Source organism: Trichosurus vulpecula, chromosome 6 (assembly GCF_011100635.1).
Source record: "Trichosurus vulpecula isolate mTriVul1 chromosome 6, mTriVul1.pri, whole genome shotgun sequence".
NCBI lineage: Eukaryota > Metazoa > Chordata > Mammalia > Diprotodontia > Phalangeridae > Trichosurus > Trichosurus vulpecula.
The window spans coordinates 269833568-269858815 of record NC_050578.1 but is presented as its reverse complement, the minus strand read 5'-3'; the positions used below and the strand labels follow the sequence as shown (position 1 = coordinate 269858815).

Genomic DNA, 25248 nt, shown 5'->3' with positions numbered 1-25248 from the left:
GCCCTCCCTTCTGTCACCCTACTCCCCTCCCATCCCCTTTTCCCTTCCTTTCTTGTAGGGCAAGATAAATTTCTATGCCCCATTGCCTGTGTATCTTATGTTCTAGTTGCATGCAAAACCTTTTTTTTTTTGTTTTTGAACATCTGTTTTTAAAACTTTGAGTTCCAAATTCTCCTCCCTCTTCCCTTCCCACCCACCCTTCCTAAGAAGTCAAGCAATTCAACATAGGCCACAGGTGTATCATTATGTATAACCCTTCCATAATATTCATGTTGTGAAAGACTAATTATATTTTGCTCCTTCCTAACCTATCCCCCTTTATTGAATTTTCTCCCTTGACCCTGTCCGCTTTCGAAAGTGTTTGTTTTTGATTACCTCCACCCCCATCTGCCCTCCCTTCTATTATCCCGCTTTTTTATCTTCTTCCTCCTTCTTTCCTATGGGGCAAGATACCCAATTGAGTATGAATGGTATTCCCTCCTCAGGTCAAATCTGATGAGAGCAAGATTCACTCATTCCCCCTTCACCTGCCTTCACATCTCTTCCTACAGAACTGCTTTTTCTTGCCACTTTTATGTGAGATAATTTACCCCATTCTATCTCTCCCTATCTCCCTCTCTCAATATATCCCTCTCTCATACCTTAATTTGATTTTATTTCTTTTAGATATATTCCCTTCATTTTTAACTCACCCTGTACCCTCTCTCTCTCTCTCTCTCTCTCTCTCTCTCTCTCTCTCTCTCTCTCTCCCTCTCTGATATACACACACACACACACACACACACATACATATATACATATATACACATTCAAATATACATATATATACATAAGCATAAGCATATATATGCATATTCCCTTCAGCTACCCTAATACTGAAGTCTCATGAATCATACACATCACCTTTCCTTGTAGGAATGTAAACAAAACAGTTCAACTTTAGTAAGTCCCTCACAATTTCTTTTTGTTGTTCTTTTTCTTGATTACCTTTTAATGCTTCTCTTGATTCTTGTGTTTGAAAGTCAAATTTTCTATTCAGCTCTTGTCTTTTCACTGAGAAAGCTTGAAAGTCCTCTATTTTATTGAAAGTCCAAATTTTGCCTTGGAGCATGATATTCAGTTTTGCTGGGTAGGTGATTCTTGGTTTTAATCCTAGCTCCATTGACCACCAGAATATCGTATTCCAAGTCCTTCGATCTCTTAATGTAGAAGCTGCTAGATCTTGGGTTATTCTGATTGTGTTTCCACAATACTCAAATTGTTTCTTTCTGGCTGCTTGCAGTATTTTCTCCTTGACCTGGGAGCTCTGGAATTTGGCGATGATATTCCTAGGAGATTTCTTTTTGGGATCTATTTTAGGAGGCAATCAGTGGATTCTTTCAATTTCTATTTTGCCCTGTGGCTCTAGAATATCAGGGCAGTTCTCCTTCATAATTTCTTGAAAGATGATATCTAGGCTCTTTTTTTGATCATGGCTTTCAGGTAGTCCAATAATTTTTAAATTCTCTCCCCTGGATATATTTTCCAGGTCAGTGGTTTTTCCAAGGAGATATTTCACATTGTCTTCCATTTTTTCATTCCTTTGGTTCTGTTTTATAATATCTTGATTTCTCATAAAGTCACTAGCTTCAACTTGCTCCAATCTCATTTTTAAGGTAGTATTTTCTTCAGTGGTCTTTTGGACCTCCTTTTCCATTTGGCTAATTCTGCTTTTCAAGGAATTCTTCTCCTCATTGGCTTTTTGGAGCTCTTTTGCCATTTGAGTTAGTTCATTTTTTAGGGTGTTGTTTTCTTCAGTATATTTTTCAGTATTTTTTTGGGTCTCCTTTAGCAAGTCATTGACTTGTTTTTCATGGGTGTCTCACATCGTTCTCATTTCTCTTCCCAATTTTTCCTCTACTTCTCTAACTTGCTTTTCCTAATCCTTTTTGAGCTCTTTTATGGCCTGAGACCAGTTCATCTTTTTCTTGGAGGCTTTTGTTGTAGGCTCTTTGACTTTGTTGACTTCTTCTGGCTTTATGTTTTGGTCTTCTTTGTTACCAAAGAAAGATTCCAAAGTCTGAGACTGAATCTGAGTGCGTTTTCACTGCCTGGCCGTATTCCCAGCCAAATAACTTGACCCTTGAGTTATTCAGCGGGCTATGACTGCTTGTAGAGTTAAGAGAACTATGTTCCAAGCTTGGGGGGATGTGCCAGCTCTGCCACACCACTACTCCTCCTTCCCCAAGAACCACCAACCCAAACTGGACTTAGATCTTCAGCAGGCTGTGCACTCCTGCTCTGATATGCCACTTAATTTCTCCCACCAGGTGTGCCTGGGACTGGAAGTAACTGCAGCTGTAGTTCTGTAGCTGCCCCACCTCCACTGTCCTGGGGGCAGTGGCTGAACCAGGAACTTCTTTTTTCACTCTGTCCCCAGCAGCTTTTCCCACTAACCTTCTCTGTTGTCTTTGGTGCTTGTGGGTTGAGAAGTCTGGTTACAGCTGCAGGTCACTGATTCAGAGTGCTAGGGCACGCTCCGCCCAGCTCCTGGTCTGGTTGGTCCCCGCTGCCCATGCTGGGCTCTGCTTCACCCCACTCCACTCCACTCCCAGCTCTGTGCAGGACAGACCTCACCCACGGACCATCCATGCTGTCCTGGGCTGGAACCCTGCTCCCCTCTGCTATTTTGTGGGCTCTGCCATTCTAGAATTGGTTCAGAGCCATTTTTTATACGTTTTTGGAGGGACTCGGCGGGGAGCTCACGCTAGTCACTGTTTTCCATCCGCCATCTTGGCTCCGCCCCTCCAGGCATAGGTGTCTTAAGCTTGTGGCAGTGGAAAGCCAGGGACTGTGAGACTGTCTGCAGTGCAGGCTTTGTGACATTAGCTTCAGATGTATTTTTCCATCAAAACTTCCCATGAGCCAGTTCTAGACTTTTTGTCCTTCTTGGCTTTGTATGTTTTACTTACACTGCATATTATTTGTTCTGGAATAATGCTGCCATTGGAGATATCACTGCTGTCATCTGGTGCTATTTCCTGTTGTTTTGGGACTGAATATTGTTTAAAAAGAAGTGAATAGATTTGGGCTATGGTATTTATATCCTCTTTACTACAGAAACAAAAATTGGTGCATTCACACAAAAATACATATGCAATTCTCTGTTTATTCCTTAGAAGAGATTACAGAATTTCATCAATCAGTTTTTCAGAAGTGCTCTAAGCCAAGAGTAACATTAAAAGATGTCCCCAAAACAAAGCAAATGGCAAGACGCTGCCTAACAAGAAGCACTGGGAGATGGGGTGAAAAAATAATGGGTGCTCAAAAATATCTCAATTATAGTACACTTCAAAAAAAAGAAGCAACTACTAATACATGACTGCTTTTTCATTTTTATTGTGTCTTCTGACAATCAGGTACTGATATATCCAAAATAACTTTGCCAAAAGTACTAGAAGGGAAAATACTGCTTTGGCAAGAGTTTTCTGGACCAGACCATGGCTTTACAAATACATAGTTGATAGAAAGGAATGAAAGGCAAAATAACTTCTGGTACTCTTTCACTGGTGACAAATCACCAGGCTTGGCAAATTCATTACGTCTTAAACATTCTCCAGCAGATCTTCTCTTTTGGCTATGTTCAATTCATCCAATAATATTTGATAAATATATTGAGTGATAAAACTCAGACATGCAATCTCAGGAAAATTATAGTTCCAATTTTGTAAATAAAAAAATCAATGACTCAGAATGCTGTATGGTCTTATGTAAGCTTAAAATTGGACACCAGGCACTCATATCTTTAAATTAATTTATTTTTCCACTATTATTTTAAATCATCATTCATGTATTAAGTGCCTGCCATACATAAGATATTTCAAAACACCTGATCTAGTACAACCTCTATTAAGAAATCAGGCAATGGGACTGCTATCAGTATACTATTAGATTCAGATGGAAAATATAAAGAGATGATATTAACAGAAAATAGAAGGCTCATATGGTAGATATATTTAAATATGTTATTAAGACTGAAAGGGACAAGGAGCAACTTCACTGTGATTAGTGATGAAAAATTTGAGAACATCTGGCTACTCAGGGATTAGTTTTCTTGTTCAATATCTCCAGGGTATTTCTGTCTGACCTCAGAAGGATCACATAGCACTTGGGAGCAAAGATGCAAATGAGAATCCCAGCACTGGAGGCCAAGATGGAAAACTCTTCCACAACCACCATGGCCTTGCCCTTGGTGCTCTGATATGTGGGCAGAAAGGATATCCAGACACTGAAGAACACAAGCATGCTGAAGGTCAGGAACTTGGCTTCATTGAAAGTGTCTGGCAGATTCCTGGCCAAGAAAGCCATGGTGAAGCTCCCCAAGGCCAGCAAGGCCATGTAGCCTAGGACACAGTAAAAGGCAATGATGGAGCCCTCATTACACTGAATAACAATGAAGGAAGGCTCCATATGCATGTCCATCTCCAGAAATGGGGGATAGGTCCCAAGCCAGATGCCACAGAGACATATTTGGAATAGAGTACATATCAAAATGACAGAATAAGATGCTGTGGGGCTCAGCCACCTCCTGAGCTTGCTCCCTGGCTTAGTGGCCTTGAAGGCCAGAACAACAATGATGGTTTTGGCCATGATGGAGGCAATGGCCACTGTGAACACAACTGCAAATGTGGTTTGTCGCAGGAGACAAGTGGCAGTATTAGGACGGCCAATGAAGAGCAAGGAACAGAGGAAGCAGAGGCTGAGGGAGACCAGAAGAGTGTAGCTGAGGCTGCGGTTATTTGCTTTGACTATGGGGGTGTCTCTGTGTTTCACAAAGACTCCAAGAACCAGAGCTGTGAGGAAGGAAAAGGAGAGTGCTGCACAGGCCAGAGTCATTCCAAGAGGTTCTTCATATGCCAGGAAGGTCACAGTCTTGGGGAAGCATTGATCTCTCTCCCTGCTTGGGTAGTGATCTTCAGGGCACAACAGACACTGCTCTGCATCTGCAAACAAGCAAAAAGAACCTTGCTATGTCTCATACAGATCACAGTTTTCTTTCTCCAATAAAGCAAAGTTGTATTCATTCCACGTTCAGCTCAGCCTCATTCTGTACTCCTGTAGGAGGAGAAGAATTCTAGAGGCTGAATAAGACAAACACATGTTGCAGTATGTTCATATCTTCACCTATGGATAAAATAATTTAATGAAAGTATTGATTCCTTTTCACACATTTACTAAACAGAAATATAAGTAGTCAATATTCCTTTCCAATATTAAATGAAGTACAATGAGCTCTAAAGGGTCACGTTACAGATAATCCTATATTTTCAGCATAGAAACAAGACATTGAAAGAGCAATTCTGCCATTTTTTCATAGATGAAGGAGAGGAAACAATAATAAAATTGATAAAAAAAGACTTAATGTTTTTCTTTTAATTCAAGGTCCTAACTAAAGATTTGGGTTCTTGTAGTACATGGTTCTCCTTATACAAGTCAAACATCTTCAAATAAAGTAATTTTTTATAACAATTCGTACTTTTATCAGGAAATATATGACAATTATTCCTTAGTTTCTGCAGCACAGTAAGTGAGGATTTCAAACCTGTCTCCTTGTTGATTTCCAGTACTCAGTGTTATTATGTTATCATCCATATATTCATTACTTCAACCTCAAGGCCCTATTTCTTATATATTAAACACACATGTACATTTTTTTATTGCTTGCTGAAGTAATAATAAATTGTACAGTTATTAAAATTGAAGTTTAGTTATGATTATGAGATTATAATTCTAGTCTCTTGTTTGACTATAAAGATAAAACAGAAATTCCATACATATGGAATTACATATTAAAAATGGAATTCTGAGAGTCAGAAGTAAGGAGTAGCTGTAATACAGAAATTGGGGAAAGCTAAGAAGTGAAGACAGGACAATGTGTTAAGGTAAAGTTAAACTGACCCAAAAAAAGTTCAAGCTTTTGAATAGATTGGTTGACTAAGCAACGTATGCCAATTACATAATAAATCAGAATTAGGCCTCCCCAGTTTTCACACTGAACCTGAAATGCAGGATGTGGGAGGGAGGGTCAGATTTTTATACAATTTTTTGAAAGTCAAGCTTGGTTGAGGCAGGACTCCAAGCCCCAGTAAAACAGCCTTTTATAAAAACTCCGTAGAATACTCTCATTAATCTGTCACCCAGGGACGATTTCATGAAGACTACCACCAGAGGCCAGACTCCTACCCTTTATCCAAATTTATCTCTGTTTACATAATGTTTCGATTTGAAGTATTTGACTACTATTATTTACCTTAGGATTGGGGAAGTTTAGGATCAAGTTTTAGTTTAAGGTTTCATACAGGAGTGAGGAGTTTGCAATTAGGGAATTAGGGAAGGGAGGGATTATGGATTCCAGCAGTAGTGAAATACTGGTGGGTCATTCTTGGATAGATTTTTTTTCTTATGAACCAGAGGATGCTCCTGAGTGTTACGGGAATGATGAAAAATCACGAGTGAAAGGGCTTGAATGAGTGCAGTATTATGTTACCACAGAAAATATTATTTTCATAACTAAAAGTCAATTCAGGTTTAGACTCCAAAAATATATAATTTCTATTACTTTGGGAGAAGGACTGTTTATCTTTAGGAACTCACCTGTCTGATTGGAAAACTGCCCTTCAGGGCATTGGGTGCAATCAAAGCAGCAGACAGGTTTGCTTTCAAGGACTGTCTTCTTGAATCCAGGGCCACAGCTCAGGCTGCACACGGAAGCTGGAGTCTGCATTTCCACCATAGAAAGGGATAAAATGTCAGTGTAAGAATTACTGAAAGATAGATGAAGAAAGGCAATGATGACCTTGGGTGCTTCCCATGGAAGGCATTCAGCAGAAAGGATGTGCAATTTTCAAGGCAAGGACGATCTCCTTCTCAATGGAGATTTTCTTCCTATATTTTCATCTTACACTCCATGTCATCTTTTCCCCAATGAACCTATACTGATTCTCCACTAGGCACAATCAAGCACCTTGGTTTTTTTAATGTAATATCTTGGTGACACATTTCCCTTAAAAGTACTAGTTTTTTCTCTAAAAATGCACTGTACTATTGAATAGGCAATGCTGAAATAATTCATTGACCATGTAAGGGATTATATTTCTTTAATTTACCCCCAAGTTCTTTTCTTGTGTTTTCATGAAGTATCCTGAATGTTTCAAAGAATCATAACTTTAGAGAATATGATCAACTAAGTATATATTTCACCTTGAGTGTAAGAATCAGTTGACTTGATTGACTGATCTAATCTTTGGGCTGACATTTGGATCCTCATCTGGGGACCACTGTGAATGGTGAGGGTGGGATTTATCAGATCACACAGACAAATGAAATTGCATATATACATATATTTACCATCAGTATATGACATAACCACAAGATTTAAATTAATAATCTCTAAAAGCTATTGTCCTACTTTGGGACACAAACTCAGGACAACTGTTTTTCTGTAGCTGTGGGATCCCAAATATTGCATAGTCTGTGGTGCAATAGGTCCCTTTGGGGGAAAAAATTCTGCACTCTTCAACCTGTTGTTATTATTCAAGCTTGAACACTTAATTTAGGATATTTCAACATTACCTTAGTATGAACAATTTAGAACATTTTGCAAGTTAGCTGGAAAGAACTGGAAAGTAGGATTATAAAAAAGCAAATCAGAGCTGTGAGTTACAATAAATGAAGAGTAAGTGGATGCAAGTACCTTGTCACAGTCATTTCTAGTGTCTGTGGGGTAGTTCCTGGTGCCAATGAAGAAACAACATCATCCAGGACCCAGAACATGCAAAGTGATAAATCCCATATCATTCACTCACCCCTTACCTCAGAGAACTCTTCTGGCCAATCTATGTCTTCTTCATTAATGCTGAATTGCTGGTCATGAGGGCTCACTTCACCCACTTTCACCATCATCTCATTCCAATGAACGAAGTATTTATAATTCAGGATATCATAAGTTTCAATAGCCTTCCTGGCTCCATCTCCACATGACTCATCCCTGGCACCACTGATGGGACTGGTGCACTTCAGAAGGTGGTGGAGCTGAAGGCGAGGACAGGAGTTTGTTACTCGTTGGGGAAAGAAGGACTAATGCCCGTATCCCAGCCTTGACTATGCACACCAAATAGGCTCTGAATTTGGAGCTTTTAAAAGTTGTAATTCTCTCTTTTCTTCAAATTCTTTTTAAGCTCCCTTTGGAGCTCTGCACTATTTTTCTCCTTTTCTGTATCAAGCAAAGGACAATGGAAGAACAACAAATCTAGTAAACAATTATGTGTTTACATACTGAGCTTACCAAAAAAGCCATTTCATCTTCCTTTCATGAAATCAGGAATTTCTTCCAAATATCTCAGGTTTTTTTTTATTCCAAGGTCTTTTGTAAAACCTGTGGTCACAGGGAACTCAGTACCTTCTACAAGTAGAAGTTTATCATTTCTTCCCCATTACATTGTTATATGCTTAAAAACTAGGACTTTCTTTTCCATTCTTTGCATCACCAGATCTTAGCACATTTCCTAGGACACTGAAGTTGTTTACAAAATTTGTATCAATGGGTTGATACTTAGGGTAAATGGTACTCCATGTACACAAAACTCTTTAAATATAAAAAGTTTGATGTTGTTTTCTGAAGTGGGTGATAAAGTAAACTAAGGAATAAAGGATGATTTGACACTCATACTGATCCATCTCACAGCAAAGAAGCAAAAGCAATTACAAATGATTAAGAGATAAAACCATTTGGAAAATAAGCAGTGCAAAATAAATACAAAATTGAATAATTTCAATGGAAGAAATTGTGAAAGAAATGGCATAATGATAAACTGTAACAAAATGGAACATGTATGCAATATGAGGAAGATTTGAGAACCAGAGATTGCAATAAAAGCTAGAAAATAATTTTGGACACAGGATCTGGATGACAACATTCATTCAGAAATATTCAAGAAAAAGTTCCTAGAGAGATTGAAAATTTGGAATTAGAAGGCTGAAAAGAGAAATGAAGTCTACATTCTTTTCATTGAGAAATGTTGTGGTAAGAGTACAGTATTAAAGGGGAAAAGCCAAGATTGTAACAGGCCAGAAATAAATGTTTGGTGTTCAGTTGTCAAGGCCTGTCCAACTCTTCATGACCCTATGGACCATGTCATGCTTGGCCCTTCTATTTTCCACCATATTTCAAAGTCCGTCCAAGGCAATGTTCAAGGTTTCCACGAAAATATCTTTCTATCTCACTCTCTGTCATTCTCTCCTCCTTTACCTTTAATCTTTTCCAATATCAGAGTCTTTTCCAGTGAGTCCCATCTTCTCATTAAGTGATGAAATTATTTAACCTTCAACTTCAGGATTTGACCTTCCAGTGAACAGTAAGAATTAATTTAAGTATTGACTGATTTGATATCCTTACTGACCAAGAGAGTCTCAAAAGCCTTCTCCAGCACCACAATTCAAAAGGATCATTGCGGTAGCACACAGTTTTCCCTATAGTCCTGATCTTCCAGTCATACATTGTTAATGAAAAAAAAAACATATCTTTGAAAACATAGAGCTTTGTCAGCAAAGTTTAATTCCCATAATCATCACATGTATATATTTTTTTATTTTTTTAAATGCAATTTATTTATTTAACATATTTGGTTTTCAGCAGTGATTTTCACAACATTTTGAATTACAAATTTTCTCCCCATTTCTACCCTCCCCCCCACTCCAAGATGGCACATATTCTGGTTGCCCTGTTCCCCAGTCAGCCCTCCCCTCTATCACCCCCCTCCCCTCTCCTCCCCTTTTCCCTTCCTTTCTTGTAGGGCAAGATAAATTTCTACGCCCCATTGCCTGTGTAACTTATTTTTTAGTTGCATACAAAAACATTTTTTTATTTTTGAACATCTGATTTTAAAACTTTGAGTTACAAATTCTCTTCCCTCTTCCCTTCCCACCCACCCTCCCTAAGAAGTTGAGCAATTCAACCTAGGCCACACATGTATTATTATGTATAACCCTTCCACAATACTCATGTTGTGAAAGGCTAACTACATTTTGCTCCTTCCCAACCCATCCCGCTTTATTGAATTTTCTCCCTTGACCCTGTCCCCTTTCCAAAGTGTTTGTTTTGATTACCTCCACCCCCATCTGCCCTCCCCTCCATCATCCCCCTGCCTTTTATTTTTTTTATCTTCCTCCCTCTTCTTTCCTGTGGAGTAAGATACCCAACTGAGTATGTATGGTATTCCCCCTCAGGCCAAATCTGATGAGAGCAAGGTTCACTCATTCCCCCCTCACCTGCCCTCTCCCCTCCTCCCATAGAACTGCTTCCTCTTGCCACCTTTATGCAAGATAATCCACCCCATTCTATCTCTCCCTATCTCCCTCTCTCAGTATGTTACTCTATCATCCCTTAATTTCATTTTATTTCTTTTAGATATCTTCCCTTCATCTTCAACTCACCCTGTGTCTGCTCTCTCTCTTTTACATATATATATATATATATATATATATATATATATATATATATATATATATATATATATATATATATATATATATATATATATATATATATAAACACATATATATACACATACATACATACATATACACATAGATATATACATACATACACATTCGCTTATATATATACATAAACATATATATATATATATATATATATATATATCTATATATGCATATTCCCTTCAACTACCCTAATACTGAGGTCTCATGAATCATACTCATCATCTTTCCATGTAGGAATGTAAACAAAACAGTTCAACTTTAGTAAGTCCCTTGCAATTTCCGTTTCTTGATTACCTTTTCATGCTTCTCTTGATTCTTGTGTTTGAAAGTCAAATTTTCTATTCAGTTCTGGTCTTTTCACTGAGAAAGCTTGAAAGTCCTCTATTTTATTGAAACTCCATATTTTGCCTTGGAACATGATACTCAGTTTTGCTGGGTAGGTGATTCTAGGTTTTAATCCTAGCTCCATTGACCTCCGGAATATCGTATTCCAAGCCCTTCGATCTCTTAATGTAGAAGCTGCCAGATCTTGGGTTATTCTGATTGGGTTTCCACAATACTCAAATTGTTTCTTTCTGGCTGCTTTCAGTATTTTCTCCTTGATCTGGGAGCTCTGGAATTTGGCAACAATATTCCTAGGAGATTTCTTTTTGGGATCTATTTGAGGAGGCGATCGATGGATTCTTTCAATTTCTATTTTGCCCTGTGGCTTTAGAATATCAGGGCAGTTCTCCTTGATAATTTCCTGAAAGATGGTATCTAGGCTCTTTTTTTGATCATGGCTTTCAGGTAGTCCAATAATTTTTAAATTATCTCTCCTGGATCTATTTTCCAGGTCAGTGGTTTTTCCAACGAGATATTTCACATTGTCTTCCATTTTTTCATTCCTCTGGTTCTTTTATAATATCCTGATTTCTCATAAAGTCACTAGCTTCCACTTGCTCCAATCTAATTTTTAAAGTAGTATTTTCTTCAGTGGTCTTTTGGACCTCCTTTTCCATTTGGCTAATTCTGCCTTTCAAGGCATTATTCTCCTCATTGGCTTTTTGGAGCTCTTTTGCCATTTGAGTTAGTCTGTTTTTTAAGGTGTTGTTTTCTTCAGTGTATTTTTCAGTATTTTTTTGGGTCTCCTTTAGCAAGTCATTGACTTGTTTTTCATGGTTTTCTCGCATCCTTCTCATTTGTCTTCCCAATTTTTCCTCTACTTCTCTGACTTGCTTTTCCAAATCCTTTTTGAGTTCTTCTATGGCCTGGGGCCAGTTCATGTTTTTCTTGGAGGCTTTTGTTGTAGGCTCTATGACTTTGTTGTCTTCTTTAGGCTGTATGTTTTGGTCTTCTTTGTCACCAAAGAAAGAATCCAAAGTCTGAGACTGAATCTGGGCGCGTTTTCGCTGCCTGGCCATATTCCCAACCAACTAACTTGACCCTTGAGTTTTTCAGTGGGGTATGACTGCTTGTAGACTAACGAGTTCTATGTTCTACGTTTGGGAGGGAGGTGCCAGCTGTGTCAGAGCCGCACTCCTCCTTCCCCAAGGACCCCCAGTCCAGACTGGGCTTAGATCTTCAGCAGGCTGTTGCACTCCTGCTCTGATCCACCACTTAATTCCTCCCACCAGGCGGGCCTGGAGCCAGAAGTAACAACAGCTGTAGCTGCCCCACCTCCGCTGCCCCTGGGGCTGGAAGCCGAACCGCGAACTCCTTCTACTCCCCCAGCTTTTCCCACTAACCTTCTCTGCAGTCTTTGGTGTTTGTGGGTCGAGGGGTCTGGTAACTGCCGCAGCTCACATATTCAGGGCGCTAGGGCCCCCTCCGCCCGGCTTCTGGTCTGGATCGTCCACGCCGCTCAGGCTGGGCTCTGCTCCCCTCCGTTCCCAGCTCCCAGCTCCGTGCGGGATAGACCTCACCCAGAGACCATCCAGGCTGTCCTGGGCTGGAGCCCTGCTTCCCTCTGCTGTTCTGTGGGTTCTGCCGTTCTAGAATTGGTTCAGAGCCATTTTTATAGGTTTTTGGAGGGACTCGGGTACGGAGCTCACTCTAGTCCGTGCTTACCAGCCGCCATCTTGGCTCCGCCCCCCCAATCATCACATATATTACTGTGGGCAAGAATCTCTTACAAGAAATGGAGTAGCCCTTGTAGTACATGAAAGGGTGAGAGAAGCAGTATTAGGGTCTCATCTCAAAAATGACAACATGGTATCTCTTAGAATTCATGGGAACCTGCTCACCGTAATAACAATAGAAGTGTTTGCTAGAAAGACTGATGCCAAAAAAGCCACAGTTGATCAGTTCTATGAAGACCTGCAGTATCATTAGCAATTCACACACACATACACACACATACACACACATACACACACACACACACACAAAGATGTCACACTAATCATAGGGGATAGGAAGGTCAAACTAGGGAATCAATAAAGAAATAGAATAATAAGCAAGTTTGTGATTGTGCTTCAAAATGAAGAAGAAATACAAATAAGAAAGCCAGATTACGTCATACAAAGTATGTAATTCAGAACACTAAATATGAAAAGTACAGAAGATACAACATAACAAAAGTCAGATGAACATAGTTTTTAATACCAAAATTCCTAGGTAGCCAAACTATGTCAGTGTGTTTGGGCAGACTTCTGTGGTATGTTCGTGCATACATATAGAGGTAGATATGTTAACTTTGAGAAGTCCATGAATTCTAGAAAAAGGGGCAAAACTTCAAAAAACCTTGGCCACTTCTGAGATAAAGTGCCCTTAACTTTCTTAAAGCTTGGCAGTCAAAGAATTAACAAGTGATTTGTAGAGGAAAATTATTATGTTCTCTTTAAGGTACCAGAAAAATAAAAAGAAACAACAATAAAGAATTCATCAGTAGGAAGGAATAAAAACAACTTCGAAGATGAAAGAAGGAGGCATGGCTGGGATTGTTTAGAATGCCTTGTAAAAGAGTATCACAAATAAAGTCCAAGCTATTGGAGAAAATTAGGAAAGGGGGACAGTAAATAATCCTCAAGTCTCTTGGGTAAATACAAAAAAAGTCATTGAAAATAGTTCATTATATTTTTTTTTATCAGAGCCAGGGAGGCAGAGTAGAGGTAGCAACCGAGATGAATTCTCTCAATATTATCTTCCAAATATGCATCCAATCCAATTCTGGAGCAGCACAGCCACCAAAAGTCATGATGAGGCAATTTTTGTGCTCCAAACAGCTTAAAAGGTTACATGGAGAGGTCTGTGATGTCTTTTTGGGTCCTAAACCAGAGGGGACATTGTCAAAATAAAAGGAGTGGGCATTGGAGGCAGCTGCAAGAGCAGCTGCAGCACCTTCAGGAACTCAGCCCAAAGACTTTCCAGGGCAGAGAGGAGCACTAACTACTTAGGCTCTAGAGGAACAGGGGACTTGGTCACAGTTGAAAGGTAGAGGGCTGTGTTTCTGCTCACAAGTGTAGAAGAAAAGAACTGATTCTTGGGTAAAGACCAGACCCCAGGAAAGAGAGCAGTAACTACACTGTAGAAAAACATCTTAGGAGCACCAATAACATGTACACACCCAGAACTAGGTCTTAAAAAAAGGACTGCATAAAAGACCAGACCCTTGAGGCAATGACCCCACCCCCACCCACTCTAAGACCACAGCCCAACCTTTCTGTAAGTTCAAAATTAAGAAATAGTCTAGGAATATGAGCAAGAGTTTCTGAACTATCCCAAATTCTCTTCAAAATAACATCACAATAATGCCTCAAAACAAATTCAGGAACAGGAGAACCAAAAAAAGGTGGGAGTGAAACAAATTTCCAGCCCAAGTCAACTTGAGAGTTGTTATGTTACACTGGAGTGGGAGTTTAGCATAGTACAGAAAAAGCCATTCCTGCACAAGCCAGTGGCTCTCCCCAGAAAGTCAGCACCCATGGCACACTCCTTAGTTTAATCTGCATTATTAACACTTTTTTTTTACCATCGCCTTATTTCTTGACAATCTTTTTGCTTCCTATAGAACCAATAAACAATAAAACAAGCCTTGATTTATACCCCCAAAAAGAGAGAGAATCTATTCAAGAAACTTATCAGCATGCAAAGACAAGTGTGCTAACTTACAGTTAATGTTAGTTGTCATAATAGTACTTGCAGTAGTTGCCTAGGTAGTGGTTGTAGTTGTAGTAGTAGCAGTAGTGATACTAGTAGTATAAGAAAATATAGCAGAAATAGTGGTATTTATATTATTATAATATAATTGTACATTTTGACATATATTTTACATTATATATCTAATATAATTACAAGATATTATAAAATTAGGAATTATTTTATAAATTATAACTATAATAAGAATAATTATTTTAGTAAAATAAGTACTGATAGAATACTTACTATGAGGCAGACACTGTACTAGGTAAATTACAAATGTAATTTTCTTTTATCCTAATAACAAACCTCAGACTTAGGTATAGTTATTTTCACCGTAGCAGAGCAGTAGAAACTGAGACAAATAGATTTAAGTGACTAGCCCAAGATCACATAAGCATTATGTGTATGGGGCTAGATTTCAATTGAGATCTTCCTGACTCTAGACCCAGCACTAAATCAATTAACAGAGTTGTCAGGTTCTCAAAAGAGAAACAGCAACAACAACAAACTCATTAAAACAATCAAACAGCCAGTTCACAGAAGGCTAGAGCTTCTCCCTCTGATTTATGAGCACAGAAGCAAAGCTTCAAATCCCCTCAGACACTATCCTCAGTGGATGTGACTATTGGTTCTTGATTTGTGTTAGTCTTTGCTCTGGTCTGACTTTCCTCTACCAGACAATTTACTAATCTCATTTGCTAACTCACAGATTAGTTATAAGGATTTCATTGTCTGGTTCACACCCAGGCCAGACAACTCCTTATAAAGTGTTTTATTTTACTCTCAGTGGATGGTAAAACAAGCAAACGATAACTGAGCAGCCACTATTCTGTTGCCACTTATCATTTTTACATTCAACCAAAGCTGTTTTCTCATCTATTATTTAATGCAAAAGCTGGAAAAAGTAAAGGACAAAATGACTTTTTCTATTAACCTCATTTCCTCAACAGACTAAGATAATTCTGATCTTTGGTTCTCTTAGAATTATCCTTACAGGACCATTTCATGTTTTATCATGGAAATCTGCGGCATGCCCTTTTCTCTTTCTCCTGTATATATGATATCTAGATCTGAGTTGGTGGTTGAGTTTTTCGTGCTTCATCCTTGCTCTACACAAGCAAGTTCCTGTTTCCTTCCTTGCTGGTACCATTTCTTGTTTGACTACTGAATTACTACCTTTAAACTTCCTATGCATCTCAGGATGAATTATCTTCTAGGACTTAAAACTAAAAAAGAGTTGCTTCTTGGGTAAAAACCAGACCACAGACAAAGAGAACAGTAACTACACTTCTCTCTGCAGAAAAATATCTTAGGAGCACCAATAATATGTACACCCCCAGAACTAGCTCTTAAAAGAACTGCATCAAAAGACCAAACCCTTGATCCATTGACCCCATTGATGGGTTTGGAATATGGCCTTTGAATCTGGACTGCCGATCATTCTGTACTCGAATGTCCTCTTTTCTATTATAATCTTTAATAGCCCATGATAACTCCCTATGTGTCAATTTCCCAATATTTCCACCACAGGAACAAGTTCCTTCAAGCACTAAGAATCATATCTAGATTACAGTTGTCCTTAAAGGATTCCTCTTCATTTAAAAAAATGAATGCATCATTGAAGCAAATGGACTCATACACAAAGATGAACTAGGCTGTTCAACTACAGATGTTAAGTGAAGTAAAAAGTGATCTAATGGAAGTCCTACAAAACACTTTGGTATTTTCAGTGTCATGGCCAAGATCATTGTAAAGGCCCTAAATTGGAACAAACTTATGGAAAATTTCTTGCCACATAGACACACATTCAGAGAGATGTGTAAAAGGAAGAACACCAACAACTTAAACAAGGTTGCTGTAACAGTTGAAATAAATGCCTATTAGCTGAGGTCATTACATTTTTTCACCTGAAATTTAATGAAATTAAAAATGAAAAAAAATAAACAGAGAATAATTAGAGAATAAGAGGTCATATTAATGTCTCACATCATTGATGCTTCATCTATAGAACAGATAAGAACGAAATGAATGTTGTGAATACCCTGCGCAAAGCCCAAGAGAGAAAGAGAAATGTTACCTTCCAAGAAAGATCTGGGATACTTCCAACTTCTGAGGTCTCTTTTGGCTCTGAATGGAGCATTTGATGGAGAGCATGGGCCACTAAATATACTGCTTTGTAAACATTAGAACTCAGTTCCATAATGATCTTGTCAAATTTTTTAAAATGTAGAGCTGTCAAGGAAAGGCCTTCTGGGCATATACTATATGACAGTTCTATATGACTTTTTTCTGAAAATTTGCAATTAAAGACTGACTCAAAGAAGGTCTTTAGGAAAATGTCCTCAGAGTTCACTCTGGGATTCAGGCTTCTTAGAAAATCTGGGAAACCAGGAATCTCAGTCTGGGAATGAGAAAATAGTATTGTACCATGAAAATGGGTAAGCACTTCGACGCTGGCATCAAAAGCAATATCCCAAGCAGTGGTGGCAACAAGTATCTTCCCATAAACTGGATACACAGTGAATGCATTAGCAAGTTGTTGAAGGGAGTCTGTATCTATATAGACGAAAATCACAGTGGATGATGATGCAGCGACCTTAGCAGTGATTTCATAATATTCATTAGTGTCATGCATTGTGAGCACTCTTTCCTTAAAAGCCACACACAGACCTTTCCTGTCCATCTCTCCTTTCAGAACCCTGAAGAAATTTTCCCCTGTCTCATTATCTGAAATAAGCAGTCCCACCCAAGTCCAGCCAAAATGGAGCATCAGTTGGATGAATGCAAGGTGAAGAGTGGATTCCCTCCTGCCCATCTGATAGATATATGGATACTGGACCTTATCAGTCAGGAGAAGATCGAATAGTCCATAGGTGATCTAAATGAAAGAGGAAGAACACTGGAATCATGATTCCAATTTCTTTAGAGTAGGAATTTGTCCTCCTTTTCATTTGTATATCAAACAAATGTCATTAGTTTACCCATAGGTAATAGTGAATAAGTGCTTGCTAATTTTAATTTATAGATTCAGATCACAAAACTACACTATTATGGAATGTAACAATGTGAAGGAAAGCTCCCTGAAGGAAATACTTCCTTAATAATTAAAATAAGGCAAGTGAAAGTTAATGATTCAGAAGATATCAAGGAAGAATAAAAGAAAATGAAATACATAAAATGGAAGCAAATAAAAACATAACTCACTGTAAAAGTAAATAACCTGTAAAATAGATACAGGAGTGATAATTTAAGAATTATTGGAGTACCTGAAAGCCATGATCAGAAAAGAGCTTAGACATAATATTTCAAAAAATTTTCAAGGAAAACTGCCCTGAATCCTAGAAACAGAGGATAAAAGAGAAATTGGAAGAATCCAATAATCACCTCCTAAAAGAGATCTCAAAAGGAAAATACCCAGGAGTATTAGAGCAAAATTCCAGACATCCCAGGTCAAGGAGAAGGCTACTGTAACACAAAAAATACAAGAGACATAATTTCTGGCTCATTAATAATCAATTTTAGTAATTATGTCTAGCACGCAATTAATACAATAATGGTCACTTGGATTTCTCTTGTAAACCACAGATAAGTCATGGAAGTCTTTCAATGCTTATATGCCCTTGAAAGAATGTCCTGTCAGTTTGAAATCAATAGTGCTTGATTCAGAATTAACGAGAGAATAGACATTATAGTGAAAAGTGGGCTTAGTCTAATGAGGAGCCCAGAGATAGGAAGTTGATCATATGCCTCATGGACAAAGAGAGACACATCCCAAGCCACCGCTGCCTTAGGCAAGCTATATAAAAGGATCTACCTAGGCCATGAGCAATGACAGATGGTGGGTTCAAAGTTCCCCTAGATGAGATGGCTTCAGTGGTGTTAATTTTAAGGACAGTATCAGAAATGACCTTGAAATTTTGGACTTTCAGTGAAGGAATAGAAAAGGAAAAAAAAACTTGGATCCTGGCCTGCCCTTCCCCCCCACCCATTAACTGATTATTTATATGGGATACAGATAACCATTTCTTTTACTGAAAACAGCCAGAAAGAAGAAAATTCCAATATTGTGGAGCTGCAGTCAGGATTACATTGGATTAAAAGCCTTGACCTTAAAGGATCATAGGCTTGGAACAGGATATTGTGGAAGGGAAAGGAACTATGATGACAACCAAGAATCATCTACAAGGTGAAAATGAGTCTAATTATTCAGGGGGAAAATGGATATAAATATAATTTACCCTATGAGGAAGTGGGATGGGAAGAGGACAAGAGAAAGACACAGGGGCTAATAGAAGGGAGGGCATATTCGAGTAGGTGGTAGTCAGAATTAAAACAGACTTTTGGTGAGGAACAGGATCAAAAAATGGAAAATCATAAATATGGAGAAATAGGATGAAGGGAAATACACAGTAGTTGTAACTGTGAATATAACTGGGCTGAACTCAGAAAACAGAAAAGGACAGCAAAGTATAGTAAAAAAAAAAGAGAGAGAGAGAGAGAGAGAGAGAGAGAGAGAATCCTGCAATACGTTGTTTACATACCACACATTTGAAGCAGAGAGACAAAGAGTTAATGTAAGAAGCTGGCACTGTTATGCCCTACCCCCCCCTTTTTCAGTTTCTCCATCTTGCCCCAGCTCACCCCGCTGTTTGTGTCCCCATCTCCACAGAAATGATCCTGCTTCAGCTTGTCCCACTGTTTGTGTCCCCATCTCCACAGAAATGATCCTGCTTCAGCTTGTCCCACTGTTTGTGTCCCCATCTCCACAGAAATGATCCTGCTTCAGCTTGTCCCACTGTTTGTGTCCCCATCTCCACAGAAATGATCCTGCTTCAGCTTGTCCCACTGTTTGTGTCCCCATCTCCACGGAAATCTAATTGTGTTCTTTCCCTTTAAATACTTTTTCTCTCCCTTTGCTCAGGGCTGTTGGATTTGAGTAATTACTCCAAACAGTCGCAGGCTTCAATAAATCCACATCTAAATTTATATCCAGGTCTTGCTCGCTTTTTTTCGGCACAACATTTCTGGAGGCCCCAGCGAGATTTGGGAGTGGTCTGTGACACCCCCCGACGCCGACCTGCCCTCTATTCGGACTTTTGTGGGAAAAAAAAAAAAAACCTCTGGGGAAGCAGTCTCTGAGACATTCCAGAGCCCCAGAGGGTAAGTTGAGTCAGGTTTCTGTTTTGTGGTTTTCCCTTCTGGTTCTGGTAGAGATTCAGGCCGTATGCGGCTGTAGTGGTCAGTAAGGCTGGGAGACAGACCTAATTCGTGTGATAGGCCCTCCTTCTGAAGCACCATCTCCCAGCCATGTGCTAAGGCGTTAGGACTCTGCCCGTTCCGGTTTCTGGTATCTGTCCCAGGGTGTCTTTCTGTTTTGTGTCTCTGTCTGTGTCTGTACATGTGCATCCAGGAATGAGTGAGAGTACCCTATCAGCCACTGCAGCAGCAGCTGGCAGCAAACTCCCCCCTTGCCACTCCCCATCATGCTGGCATTCCTGAGGAGGGAGCAGAGCAGGCTATGTGTCCGTACTCTGGTTAAAGTTTAACACTGTAAGGAGAAATACCCATAAGTTAAAGTCAAGTTGTGGGGGGATATTAATGTATGTTGAAGACCGGAGAAAACAGGGTACGTGAGAAAAGAAAGCCTAAGGAGTGTTAAGACCGAGTTCTCAGGGCTCTCGCATAACTTCTGCTCAAAAGGCAGAGTTATCCGAGCAGAAAGACTTAAAGGTAACCGCTCAGGAGAAAAACTTAAAAGTTACATGGGAGAAGTTCCTTTGAACTTCTCTGCACTAAAAAAAGTTTCAAGATAAGGAAGGGTTAACTCCTCCCTAGAGATCAAAAGGGAAACAGCTAGAGAAGTGTTTTAACCCTTTTTCTGCCTATATAAAGGAGAAAAAGTCTTTGTGTAATGGGACCCAACCAGAAAAGAAGTGAAAAGTGAGAAGTGAAGATGTGTCATTCCTAATTTAATGCTTAAGATAAATTAGAGTTCATTTTACTGCTTGTCACTAAGGTTTATGGGAAAAGGAAAAGAGAGACTGTGATAAAAAGTGGAAGATAAGTAAATTAAAATCTTGAGCAAGCAGCTTAGAGTAAAAGGCTTGATAGCCTGAGTTAAAAAACCCAATAGATGAAGTTATAGAGAGATGGAAGGATTATGTCCACCCACCTTTTGGACTAGATCTGTGAGTAGGTTCTATTAAATTTAACATGAATATTGGTCCAGTATGTCACTTTAAACTGACCTGGTTATAACAGGTGATTCCAAATTGTAATAGTATTCTTAATTGTCAAAGTACTTAGTATATTGATTTGCCAAAAAAACAAACGTTCAAGTTAAATAGAATTGCTCCATATGTGAATTTTCTCAGATGTTAAGTTTATGTAAATGGTGATAAGATGAAGGTGGAAATACATCCAGCCAGATTGGTAATTAATTAATTTTGATTCTAATGGTTTACATCTGTTTATGGTATTGTTCTATTTCATATTGCTTGGTAAGTTAGAGAAACAATTTCTCTAAGTGTTGTTAGACTGACAACTGTACTGTTAAAATAATGAATGGATTAGGAAACTGTTAAGTCACTTCATATGACCATGTCTTTTAAAGAAGTTTAATTTAAGAAGTTAAAAACTTCCAGGGTTTGTAGCAGCAGTACTGGGATCCCTATTTGTACAATAAGTTGGGAAAAGCCCAAGTAGAAGTTTTATACTGAAAGAAAGAGAACAGTGGAGTCAGAAACTAGCTGACCTCTGAACCTGGCTTTTAAAGTCAGCAGGACTAATTTTTAATAATTGGCTTTTAGGATATTCTTTTAAAAATTAAAATTTGATTGTGAGGTCGTGGTAAAAGCTTTAAAAAGAAAAGGTATTTGTCAGCAACTGCTGTTACTGTCAAATTGTGATACCCAAAGACCATGGTGAGTCCGCCTCCCTGGACCTAGCCCCGACACCACCCCCCCCACCTCTGTGTTGCCCTCCCCTCCCCACCTGCCCTTCTTGTGCTGAGTTCCTCCTTCATGAGCTGACACATCACCTTCTGCCAGCCCCCACCTGGACTGCCTTTTTCCCTGGTCCCTGGGGTTTGGGCCACATCTAACCCTCCTGGCTCCTAGCCACAGCCTCTCTGGTTTCTATTCATCAGTATCCCATATCTTCTGAGGCCAACAGGGGCATAGCTCTCAGGTTTTTTTTTCTCCTCCAGTGACCTTCCCCCAGGACCCTGAACTGCTTTTCTAGCCTCCATACAGATTCGTTCTCTTTCCTCAGTAGCTCTCCATATTTCCTGCCTCAAGGAGGCTGGCATCCTTGTCCCGTGCCAGTCCCCCTGGGACACCCCTCTGCTTTCTGTTAGAAAGCCTGGCACTTCTGATTTTCGGCCAGTGCAAGATCTTCGGGAGGGCAATAAGCCATCCTTACACCCTCCTCACGCTGTGTACACTGTCTTATACCTTAAAGACACTTTCTTCTCCATGCCTTTGGCTCCTGTAAGCCAGCCCCTTTTCTCCTTTACCTGCGTCGACCTTTCTTCGAGCTTCTCTGGCCAGCTGACCTGGACAAGGTTGCCTCAGGGTTTCAAAAATTCCCCCACCCTCTTTTATGAAGCCCTCCACCTGAATCTCTTGCCTTTCTCGGAATCTAACCTTTCTTGCTCCCTCATTCAGTATGTTAATGATCTCTTGTTAGCTACATCCACTGAGGACGGTTGCTTTCAAGCCACCCACTCTCTTCTGTCCCTTTTAAATTCCCTGAGCTACCGCGCAGATCTGTTACACCTCTGTTTCCCACCTTGGGCACCCCGCCTTGAGGCCAGAAATCTCTCTCAATCTCTGTCTCTCTGTCTCTCTCTCTCTCTCTCAAGCTCGCATCCAGGCCATCCTAAACATTCCTGTTCCTACTACCAAGAAGCGGGTCCGTGAACTGCTGGATCCTTGGGTTTGCTGACCTTGCTAAACCCCTTTACTCTTCTACTGCCGGGTCTGGCCCTCTAGTCTGGACCCCGGCGGAACAAAACTCCCTTGACCCCCTAAAAACGTCCATTTCCTCTGCCCCTGCCTTTGCTCTCACTGACATCACTAAGCCCTTTCATCTTTTCGTAGCAGATCAGCCCCTGCCCTACCCTTTCTAAGTCTTCTCCTCTTAACCCTGCCACACTCCTTCCTGACTCCGACGATTTTTCTGTCTATTTACAAAGAACGGGGCCCCCTAACATGTTCCGGTAGGACAGTCGGAGTCAGGGGGGGAGATCCACGCCCTCCTAGACTCTTTGGCTCCCCTCTCAAATTTCTCTTGTCCACTGCCTGGGCCATCAACTCGGCGACTACCGTGAAGCAACTGGCAACCGCCCAGCCGATGCCGCTGCCCAGGCAGGATCCCTCTTGGAAGCCGCCCCACTTCTTCTTGTTTCAGACCCCCTTCCCTCTGCCACCCCTCCTCCCTCTTATTCACCCTTGGATGATTCCTTCACCGCCAAAAGAAAAAAAAAAGCGGGTGGCGGGTGGGGGAAGAAGGATTCCGGGTGGTGAGTTTTGGGAGACGGTCAAACTTTTGTTCCTGAGGTCTTGGAGAGGGATTGGGTGAGAAGCCTCCATCAGATCATACCCCTGGGGGGAGCTACGTAGGGACAGATATTACATCCCCCACTTAGACAACATCCTTACCAGCACAATCACCAGATGCGCGTCCTGCGCCCAAGTGAACGCTAAACAGACGAACACAGCTCCACTGGGGGTGGGGTTGCCTAGGGCGCAACCAGGGGAACATTGGGAAATGGATTTTGCTGAAGCCAAACCATCAGCAGCAGGTTTTAAATGTCTCTTGGTCCTTGCTGAAGAAAGAGACAGCCCCAGTGGTTGTAAAGAAACTCTTGAATGAATTGATCCCCCGTTTCAGCCTTCCCCCTAGGATTGGCACAGATAATGGCCCCAGCTTTGTTGCCAAAGTATGTTAAGGTGTGCCCATGGCCCCAGAGCGCTGGTCAGGTTGAATGAGCAAACCGCACCTTTAAGAAGTTTCAGGAGAACTGGGTCACTCTGTTCCCCCTGGCCCTGCCCTACAGCCCATGCACCCCTAATAAACTAGGTTTGACCCCCTCTGAAATTCTTTTTCTGCACCCCCCTCCTATTAATGTTTCCCTCATTAAGTTCCTACAGGGTCTGCAATATACCCAGTCTCAGCTACATAAATCTGTCCGGGAAGCCCCGCCTACTCCAACTTCTGACCACCTCCACCCTTCCAGCCTGGGGACTCTGTCCTACTCCAAAAACCATACAGCCGCCTCTGGTCTGGAGCCTAAGCGGAAGGACCCTTACACTGTCACCCTGACCACCCCATCTGCATTCAAGGTGAACTCCATTCCTGTCTGGCTCCACCACAGCAATGTTAAAGCAGCTATGTCCACACGATGGAAGGCAGAGCCCCTCGAGGACCCCCTAAAGCTAAGACTATTCTGATCTCCTTCTTAATCTTCCTATTAACCCCTTCCAAGGTTCCTCACAATCGCCATACCCCCAGGCTAAGCTCTACTTGGGTAATCACTACAGGGAACAAATAGTTCTGGACTTTCCAAAGTCACCAAGACATGCATCTCCCCCTCAATATCCTTTTTGTGGGCCCACCAGCAGACACAGGCTACCTGCTCTGTTCTACTTCAGGATGCCCAACCACATGTGACTGCCCTTATATCACGACCTACATCCTCCCCTCAACTGATCTTAGTGACTCCCTGTGTGTCCCACTGGGCAGCATTAGGAGCTCCAACCAACCCTCAGACCCATTACTCCGTATCCGTATAATCAAGTCCAACACCTGGTACCCCAAACTCGATCTTATTGTCCTAAATCTTTTCGACCCTGCCTGGAGAGGCCTAGTCTCTCGGGTACTGTGACTCATTATTATCCCTTGGGTGACCAAGGGGTTTCCGCACGTGGGAGAGATGGTGACCCTGACTGTGACCAAGAAGCTTTTACCAGGTCCCCATCCCACTGGCCCAATAGGGGACCTGGCCATCCCTGCCCCATTAGGGAACCTAGTCATCCTGCCCCAATACCTATTACCCAAGAACCCCATACCTACTAGGTTTCCTTGCTTGCCCTTTTATCGGCTGTTCATAAGACACTTAACAGCTCTAACCACACACTGGGCAAAGATTGTTGGATCTGTGTTAAGCCCCAGCCTCCTTACTATGTAGTGGTGACACTAAATGCCTCCATCACCCCTACCTCCAACATGGAGAACTGCGAGTGGAACCAACCACGGCTCACCCTTGGGGATGTGCAGGGAACAGGCCTTTGCCTTACATCATCTAACACCACTTTATCCAGTTCTCAGTATGGCTCCATTTGCGAACAAACTCAGGAAATTCAGGCCTCCAGCTCAGACTACTTCCTGGCACCTCCAGGAGCCTTGTGGGTGTGTCATGGTGGCCTTACCCAGTGTGTCTCTGCTACTGTGTTCCTCAGACACCAACAACACCCAGAGGGCCCCCTGTGCATCTTGGTGGCCACAATTCCCCGGGTTTCCCTCCTCCCGGGTGAGGAAGGTGGAAGGCTGGTGCTATTTTTCCCTTGAAGGCCAACCAAGTTA

The 25248-nt window shown here is 40.8% G+C and overlaps 1 protein-coding gene and 1 pseudogene across 1 annotated transcript in view; both read right to left on the bottom strand.

The window, feature by feature from the left end:
* Nucleotides 1-25248, bottom strand: part of LOC118855192 — a 79688-nt pseudogene that overhangs the window by 14871 nt on the left and 39569 nt on the right.
* Nucleotides 4078-25248, bottom strand: part of LOC118853788 (vomeronasal type-2 receptor 26-like) — a 33149-nt gene continuing 11978 nt past the window's right edge. Inside the window, exons 3-6 of the mRNA XM_036763991.1 lie at nucleotides 16739-17539; nucleotides 7852-8070; nucleotides 6634-6757; nucleotides 4078-4982 (exon numbers count right to left, since the gene is read on the bottom strand). Of these exons, the coding sequence (XP_036619886.1) occupies nucleotides 4078-4982; nucleotides 6634-6757; nucleotides 7852-8070; nucleotides 16739-17539 (2049 nt within the window). The remainder of the gene's footprint in view (nucleotides 4983-6633; nucleotides 6758-7851; nucleotides 8071-16738; nucleotides 17540-25248) is intronic.